Raw genomic sequence first — 9694 nt, 5'->3', positions numbered from 1 at the left:
AATCGGCTACACGCCTGTTGATTTTATGTGCTTTCCATGGACCAACAAGTGGAAATGTGATGTGCAAACAGACACAAATTGTTGCCGTCGTGTTTTTCCCCTTAAACATGCGGATACTTTACGAACAAGGCAATCATGCAGAGTTGGTCATAAATTTTAGTGACGCTCGGGATGTATGTGGGCATGTTGGATATGGGTGACGTAGCAGTAAAAAAGTGATTTCTGATTATACAAGGCGGTTATGGCAACACTGACAAACTCGATGCATTAGGTCCGCAGTGGCTTAACATGATCGACCCGTCAGTGTGCGGGATTTAAACACCTTTCGTGCATAGTCCCGCTCCTGTAATAGGCCAATCTTTAACACTCGGGAGTGATCGATCTGCTGCAACCTGTGCGCATGGCAGGGAATGGACCGATATTGAGTCGAAGGCGGTGTTTTGGCTGTATAGTGACGTTTTAAGGCAGGTCTTGGTCAAACCTACCAATGATACAAGTCGGTCCTATTCTGCTGGGACTGATCGCAATGAACGGGTGTCGGAGCTCTGCACGGCAAAGGAGCAACCACAGCGAGACGAGGCGATCAAGGGGATGCGGCATCGGTACGCGGGAGCTGTCCATCAGCACCAAATCCCCGACGAAAACCGAGGAAACAGCAAGCAGAGCCGAGACCAAGTCGCGCCTGTTTTCAGCCTGCCGCCCCCGCCCTCTTCTCACCACCGAGATCGCACTTCTACCACCGCCGCTCATCGCCAGAGCCTCCAGGAGCTCCCCTGTCTGAGCCAGCCCTCTCGGAGACCTGTTCACAGCGGCGACCCTCTACCTCTGGCGAGCTACGACACCGCCCAGCGACCTTCACACCGAGTCAGTGAACCTAACACCGGGCAGCCGGCACACCTGCACCAGGATCCCTGGGCCCCGGCCGGCTCTCAGCTGCAGCAGCAGCAGCCTCCGCCGCCGCAGTCAGAGAAGCAGCCCGTTTTTCCGAGCTGCCACTGCAGTTTTTCAGAGCAGGAGGCGAGCTTGTCTCAAAACCAGTCCCATCCTTTCCAGCCTCTCCCACCTCATCCCTCCCCGCCTATTCCGCCGCCTATTCCGCCGCCACCAACGTCGTCCTCTTCCTCTCTGCTCTTTTCCCGGGAATCTAAGAGGGGGGATCGTCTCCGAAGGAGTGCCAGTAATTACCAACAGGCAAGCATCGTGGAACGCTGCAGGGGAGGAGGAGGAGGAGCAGGAGGGCACCGAGACCACAGGCAGTTGTTGCAGCAACAGCAGCAGCAGCAACAGCATCAGCAGCAGCAACAGCATCAGCAGCAGCACTGTCATTTAAGACTCCAGCAGAAAGACCCCTCCCCTGAAGAAATCCGTGCAAACTCACAGAAAGGGCGCTCTTTAAATGTATGCGAGTCAACCGAGGCTAGGAGAGCATTCGAGTTTCAGACTCAGGACCTGCAGCAGCAGCAGCAGCAGCAACAGATCCCACAATTACGAGCGCAGCAACAGCTACTGGTGGGGAGCAGCTTGCCTATCAACTACTGCGCCAGCGACTCAGGAGAGCTATGTAGGACTCATCGGGCTCCACTGCTGCAACAGCAAGAGCAGCAGCAGCGGCAGCAGCGGCAGCAAGGCGCACTGGGGCTCTGTCCCCAGCGTCCGCAGCACTGTGAACAAGACCGCAATAAGTCTGGGAGGATCACCGCGCAGAGCGACCAGCCAAACAACCGCGACTCCCGCGTAACCCCCCCGGTAACACAACAGGCATACGCGGGGAACTCGTCCGCGACTACCGGCAGCAACAGCAGCAAAGACAGCCCCAACTACGGCTCGAGCTATCACCTGTGGCCCGAGAGTCCACATAAAGGAGAGGAAAGGATACGCATAGACCTCCACAAGGTAGATTTTTCTCCCCTACTCCCTTCCCCTCCTCTCCACATTTTATCATGCGGTTTCGGAGACAGCTCCAGATGACAAAATAAACTGCTCCTAAGATTTTCAGTGAATGACCACGCCTGCGATATGATTTTTGATAGAACACATTAACCTACGCGTTCGGTGCGCGCACTCGTGTGCGAATCGTCATTCAGTAATCTATTAGGTGGCTTTAACAGAATGCGCGAAACTACCGCACATATAACCAACTCTGTGTTTCCTTTCTTTACCTGGAAGCTTGTTTATTTCGCGTGGTCACACACAAGCGTCCGCATGCAAGTCCAAAAACACACACACCAAACGCACACTCGCGCGCGCACACACCTGTTCCATGTTGCGGTGTTGTTTTAGGCAGTACATTAGAAATATTCAAATGGCGCTGATTAGAAACAGGGAGGTTTGTGTTTTCCACAGAACATGAGGACATTTTTATATTTTGGCTCTGAGACAGTAGAGTCAGTGCTCAGCTTAATGTTATTAGGCCCTGATACCTGGCTCTGTGAGCACACTCACTTCATACATTGCTGCATGTTCCTGCTCGCAGAGATCTCTCTCCCAACAGCGACAGTGCATTCCACACTGTATTAAGACGACTAAATATGTAGCATTTTGTTTGTTTGTTTAAAAGAAAGTCAGTTATTGCATTTGACAACAGATGGCAAATCAAGAGGACAGAAATGTCGACTGGGTACAAAAAATAAAAAATGGGAATAACTGAGGGTAGGAGTGAGTTATAACAACTCAACAGACATCAGAAGTGAAAGTGGTAACAACAAGTGGAATGTGCGTATGTCTGTCAAAATCCCCAAAAAATTGGGGAAAAAGAAGGAGGGGGTGGGAAATTTAAAGAACTATGAATGCTTCTTGATCCAGTTAGCCATTTGTTCCAAAGTCGCTGATAAAACAGCGACTTGATGTTCTTTAGGCTACTCAAAGTTGGAGGGTAAGGAGTTTTATTGTAGTTTGGACAGAAGGAAAAGATAAGGCAGACAAAGATAAATTGGAAAGTGTTAAACCGGATTGTTGATGATAATGATTGCTGATGATGTTCCCCCGCAGCACACCGAGTACTCTTTTAAAAGTGACACTGAGAAATCTAGTTCTTGAATCATGACTGAGTGTACCGATGGACCTAGGAGGTTTTTGTTTCATTTTAAAATGATTATTAAGTTAGTTGCCACCTTTGTTATTTCCTCCCCCCCCTTCAGCATTTCCTCCCACTGCTGTCAAGGTGAAGTTTTTACAGGACAGGAAAAAAAAAGGAACAGGAAGGCGTTGATGAGGGCTCAGCAGCATCTAAATCTCACCAAGAGGCTCCTTTTTAAAATGCCACAGCTGTTTTCTGAGGCTGAGCTGGCACCAGTTGCAAAAGGTGTTATATCGAACCACCTTGACACGACTGTTCTGAACTTGGCTCGATTTTGGAGCGTCAGCAAAACGTCCAAAAATGACCAAGTGGCTTCAGGAAAAGTACACTTTTTTCCTTGAAGTTAACAACTTCACAGGCTCTTGCTAGGAAGGAAAAACAGGGAAAATCAAGAGTAGCGTCTCTACCTTTTCTAGATGCATAATATTACAGTTGTGTCCATACTACAGAGTCTGCTTTGATCTCCAGATCCCTAAAAAATAATGTTATAAGTTATTACCAGAAGTATGACGGTCGGCTCTGGTGCTGCTGCTGGCGTCACTGCATCATAGATGAAGGTACAGGTGATATGTTGTTCACCAGGTATCAGTTGTCTTTGGTTAGTTAGTTAAACATTAATGTGAATCACAAACAAGTGAACAAGAATGGAAAACACAATGTTTGGGAAGAACATAAGAATGCTGCGAAACTATTATCTCTATATAATAGCAAATGAGCCAATATTGCACTAATTATAGTGTAAAAACTCATTATAAAGATTAAATGAACAATAGTCCAAGTGCATGCTCATTACTGTGTAAAGAATCTGGGATTTTTAATAAGCTTAAAATCCTTTGCCAACGTGATATTGAGTGATTTCAAGAGCCACAGAGGCATTGAAAGCTGTGAAATGGTCTGAGGTGTCCGCACATAGTGGGACACCAGTCAGGGCTACAAAAAAGCCTCCGAACGAGAAGCAAGATGAATACGATGAACTTTGTGCACTCTCAAAAATAATCAAAATGCCGTTATGTATTGTAATTATCCCCATTTGTATGCAGCTTTCCAGCATGTAATTGGCACTGTGAACAAGACATTTATTATCACACAACTATTACACAATCCCGTTTCAATCATGAAAATGGAAATGAGGACGAAAGAACGAAGGAAAAAGAAAAACAATCGAGGAACTGCTGCTATGAAACTCTGTTAAGTAACAGCCCTTTTCCACTCGCTCAGGTTGACCATGCCAAGTATTTTGGTACGGCGAGAAATGCTTATTTATCCGCAGACGTTTGTGGGATCGTGGTTACATCTTATTGACTCACCCTTAATGAGACAACCCATACCCCCTCACCCATCTGAAATCCCTTAAACAAAACACTTGTGACAGAACAAGCCCGATAAAGTGTATACGGTTACAGTATCAGCACACCCTGAAACTCAATAGCTAGCCCACTGAACTGATGGCAGGTAGTACGATATTGTGTCCTGCCTCAGTAACATTGTGCTTTGAAAGCTGCGTTGCTGCTTCTATTGTGCCGGGCTGTGTAAGTACTCTAATGCCTGCCACTTACTGCTATGGTGATATTCCCTGCAGGGACATTGTAGCACATAAACACCAGTGGATTTGCTTTCCTTTAATAAATTGTTTTTTTTTGAGTATATACCAACACTGTGCGTAGCAGACACCTGTGATTAATCGGGATACAGTTTGTCTGATTCAATGCCAGGAATTAAAGGAGGTTTGTCTGAAATTTAAAATGTGATAAAATAAATACAAGGCTTTGTATGCAGAGTCATGGAAATCGAGGTGGGTTTCCTTTTTTTGCACTCTTTTTTGTTATATTAACGTGGCTTCTGTCTCTTGTTGGAACACCAAAGATGACATGTGGGAGCACAAGCTGGGGGAATCCATCCTGGCACTTTCATAGAGCATTGTAGGGCAACATCTCAGATTTTTAGATTTTCTACAACATTTTCTACAAGCTTTTCCTTATCATCACTTTTTCAATGCCATAAATGACAAATTATGGCATTAAGCTAATTTATGTAGTTTAAAAAATAATATTAATGATAAAAACACAAGATAAAATCAAACAATTGCATCAGGAGACATCTTCAGAATTTTGTTTTGTTAAAACAACAGGTCAGATCACCCAAATGATCCACTTTCAGCGATACTGATTAGAGAAAAGTAGCAAATCCATGTAAGAGGCTGGAACCAGAAAATATTCTGAAATGACACACCTTTATAGATACACTTAAATATCTCCACCGAGTAGGTTGTCTGATTGTTTTAGTTTGAATATTAGTTTCTTTGGGTGTTTGAAAATTTTACAGGAATTGGAACTTAAAAGAGATGAAACTAATGAGAACTTTTAAATTAGTGAAAGATTTCAGTCTTATTATTTTTCTGATCTGATAAAATCGGACATTCCGATATATCGGCAGATATTTTTTTTCTTTCGCAAACACAAAACATAAACATGTTTTCTTAACACTTGTTATGTGTAGTTATTTATTTACTCATTTACACTGGTTGCTGTGTTTGTGTCACTCCAAACACGTGTTGCTAACAGGAAGTTGCTGAGTGTGCTTTGGTGGACAAACCACGTGATGTCAACGCTCATACGATGTTAAAGGGTGTTTCTTCTTTACTTTTAAAATTTCCATGTATTGTTTGTTATAAAGGCCGGCACTGATGAATTAGCAAATAGCTAAACTCACCCAACGATATTGGCCTGCCAGTGTCAGCTTATATTTTCTGAGGAGCTATGTGTTACAGCTGATCAGCAGTCAAAATCCAAGCACAAGAGAAAGGTCTTCACAAATAAAACGATATAGCTTAAAATGTTTTTAAGAAAGATATAAGTTATAATTCTGCTAGAAAAATGGCACCGATGATCAATTATTAAGTAGTTTCTTGTTCATTTTCTGTCACCAAACTAACCTGTCAATGTGCTAATCATTTCACGTCTTCTCAGTTTACCCAATGTGGCATTAGAGGCTGCGCAGCAAATCAGTCAGTTTTACACTGGATAAAACTGCCCTTAAGGGAAAACCAATATAAAAAGTCGATCTAGAAAGAAGAGAAGAAAAAAATAAAAAAATATATTTATAACCTGGTGTCACCTTTCTCTCTTTGACCTGTCGCATCACACATTTGTTGGATGCAACAGGCCTGCTTTACTGTACTGTAGCAGTATGTATGCGTGTGTGTGTGTGTGCCGGGCGATTGCCAGCCCACCTTTCAGGAGAACATAAGGTTGTATGTGTCACTGCAGAATGGATGGCTTGAAAGAGGAGGAAAGCTATTACAGTAAAACCTTTTGTGCAGCTCCTGCCAAATGGCAGTCCAACATGGTTATAATCACTCTATATGATCTAGGTCAACACAGTATATATCAAAGTGCCACTTGCAACCAACTTTGTGTCTCGTTGACGCTGTCTGGAGGATTTAGCGTGGTTGTGTTTGCAAGAGGTCTGAACAGTAGCAGGGGAATGATTATTTCCTTAAAAGAGGGCGAGGAAACATTTGATTCTCCAGATGTTGCTCTTCTCCATTTAAAGCTTCTTGTTTAGCATGTAATTTTTTTCTCCTTTCCGGGCATTTAATTTTTCTTGTAACCGAGATCGTTTATTTCTAATTGAATCCTACCCGGACGCTTGTGCACTTGAGCTGTCTAAATTAAGGAAATGTTGAGGTAATTCAGCTTCTGGCTCTCTTTAAAAAACTAGTTTATCTTATCATTGTGTGTGTGTGTGTGTGTTTGGGTTGGCTCCGTAATAACGCTGAGGTAACGCTGTCTGCTGGAACTCGAAACAATTGATGTAGACAGATCTGCTTACAGCATTATGATTTACTGGCAGGCTTATGCCAGGAGAAACATTATGTTCATTTAAACTTTCTCTATCGGTCATCTCCCTGCTATTGTTGTTGTAGGGCCTCTGTTTGTTTTGCTCTCATTAGATGCCCATGTTTCCACTGGCCTATGCATTGGAGGGCTAGCCAACACCTTCAAAGTAAACACACCCGACAGAACAATTAAATGTCAGAGACAGGGCAGCTCACATTCTAGCTCGCATTAGAAGGAGTGGCACCGCTGTATATCTCTGATAAAGCTGAATGAAGTGAGGTAGGTGTTGAGCAGTGGGGGCCTCTTAGTTTTTGGCTGCAGCTGGCAAAATACGCAGGCAGTAAGTATGAACATGAAGCTCATTTAATAATTGATTGCTGTTTTCCCTAGTTTTGTGTGTGTGTGTGTGTGTGTGTGTGTGTGTGTTACGGTCTGTTTAAGTGCTACACTGCACTCCAGCTCTGAAATAGATTTGTGTTACCATGTGTGTTGCTATGGAGAGATCAGCCTTGTATTGTGTAGCAGATTCTCTCTGGGTTACTGAGTTTGGTCAAGGAATCATGTGCAGAGCAAGACTATCCATTAGATTTACAAGTCATTTCAAGCTTGTCTTTGCCACATGCAAGACACACTTAACAGCACTGTTTGCACTTCACACACGCACACACACACACACACGCACACACACACGCACGCACACACACACACACACACGCACACGCACACACACACAACACACACACACACACACACACACACACACACACCAACACACACACACACACACACACACACACACACACACACACACACACACACTCCAGCATAGCCCACACAAACACTGCCATTGCTGTAAGATGTGTTCAAATAGTTCTCCACTTATTCTAGTTCATTTGCATTTCATTTGAATGATCCTGCACAAGGAGAGTTGTTGAATTACTTGCGGTCTAGTTGAATACAAAGAGTGGAAAGAAAGCGTGCTGGGGGGGTTTCCTCGGTCACGTCGTGGCTTCCCACGAGTAGAGCCAAGGCCTGTTTTCACTCTGTTAGCCGTCAGTGGAGTTTGTAGCTTGAGTGCTGGACCTTTCATGGTGTTTTCCTTTTCTAATATGTGTTGCTGCTTACAAATTAATTTTAAAAAACGTTGTTGGGTGCCGACGGAGGCCAATCCATGACTGGTAGTGTTGCATGTGTGTTTTTTCTGTTTAGATATGCTTTTACTGCACTGACAGTATTTTTTTAGAACAACCATGCTGAAAAATGAAGCAGTTGCCAGTAAGACACCTTCTAGATTGTTTTTCATGGTGGACTGAAAAGACAGTACTTTTCGAAGTTCAAAACACCGCTGGCTGAAATTCAGCCCCAAACCATGACAGAGCCTCCACCGTGTTTCACAGATGGCTGTAGACACTTACTGTTCTCTCCTGATCTCCTCCTCAGATATCAACAATGATTTGAAAACAGACAATATTTAAAGGAAACCTGGAAAGACCTTCAGAAAGACTGAATAACTAATGTTCAAGACCACTGTGACAGAAAATCTTTCTCCATGGAAGAAAATCTAAAGAAATGAGAGGTGGCTCAAGACTTTTGCACAGTGCAGCATGTGAATGTTGCTTTTATTTCTCAGATTTAGTTTTAAGATTTCAACTTCAGTCTGGCTGATGTAAATCTGACCATTATTGCTTTATCATGGATGTAACCTTACATATATACAGTAGTTACATATATTGATCAAGCCCAGTTCTACATTCAGAGTGTCATAGATTTATAACATGAGATTGATTAGATGTATTTTATAAAGTGTAGGCTAAAGTGTAGCTATCTAGAATTGTAGGTACAGTGTCTGCATTTAACTATTCAGTATTGTAATCAGCTTCTAACTACTTGTACAAAGAGTAAACTGTTGCATCCAACACTGTTTACAATTAGGACTATGCCATACTATGCTGTCCTGGTATAAAGTTTTACGTGATTAAAAAAAAGTGCCATACCTTGACATGAAGGACGTATCAACATCGTGCATCAACTTCCCTATTGTGTACAGCGATGACACAAGCCCAGACATGTCTGAGAGAAAGAGCCATGTGTCGGTCTCCGATCACCTAAGTAATTTAATACCTAAAAGGGGGGCTACCTTAGCAACCTCCAGCAAAGGAGAGCAAAATATACAAGAATTTCTTTTCTGATAAAGGTAGAAACAACTACTTGAGGCAAAAACACACTTTTGAGTACAACCAGTTTACAGAAAAGAGGCAAAACTAGCAGCTGGTGATGTGTAACCCAAAGTTAAAATGTGACTCAACCGAGCATCACTTGAGCACTCACTACATTCCCTCCATATGACAGGATGAGCAAACAGTGGATGGAAATTACAGATATGGTATTATTGTGCAGCTCGAGGAGAGTTACGAGGTTAAATTATATAGTTGTTGTTAAACTGTTTTCCCTAGTTTTGTGTGTGTCTGTGTGTGTCTGTGTGTGCTACGCTGTGTTCAAATTCTATGCTGCTCGTCTGCTCTGAAATGTTACCATGTGTGTTGATAGAGAGAGATCAGCCTTGTATTGTGTAGCAGATTCTCTTTGGGTTACTGAGTTTGGTTAAGAAATCATGTGCAGAGCAAGACTGTCTATTAGATTTACAAGTCATTTCACTCTTGTCTTTACCAAAAGCAAGACACACTTAACAGCACTGTTTGCACATCACACACACACACACACACACACACACACACACACACACACACACACACACACACACACACACACACACACACAC

At 43.3% G+C, this 9694-nt stretch overlaps 1 protein-coding gene across 2 annotated transcripts in view; it reads left to right on the top strand.

The window, feature by feature from the left end:
- The first annotated feature begins 264 nt into the window (after positions 1-264).
- kcnn1a (potassium intermediate/small conductance calcium-activated channel, subfamily N, member 1a) overlaps positions 265-9694 on the top strand; it is a 64451-nt gene continuing 55021 nt past the window's right edge. The window contains exon 1 of one of the 2 annotated variants that reach the window (XM_005920663.3): positions 265-1893. In XM_005920663.3, the coding sequence (XP_005920725.1) occupies positions 592-1893 (1302 nt within the window). In that variant the 5' untranslated portion in view covers positions 265-591. The remainder of the gene's footprint in view (positions 1894-9694) is intronic. The other variant, XM_005920664.3, reaches the window with a different exon arrangement.

The sequence above is a fragment of the Haplochromis burtoni genome, unplaced genomic scaffold (assembly GCF_018398535.1).
Source record: "Haplochromis burtoni strain Fernald_Lab_line unplaced genomic scaffold, NCSU_Asbu1 Contig_41, whole genome shotgun sequence".
Classification (NCBI taxonomy): domain Eukaryota; kingdom Metazoa; phylum Chordata; class Actinopteri; order Cichliformes; family Cichlidae; genus Haplochromis; species Haplochromis burtoni.
This window is presented reverse-complemented; position numbering and strand designations above follow the sequence as displayed.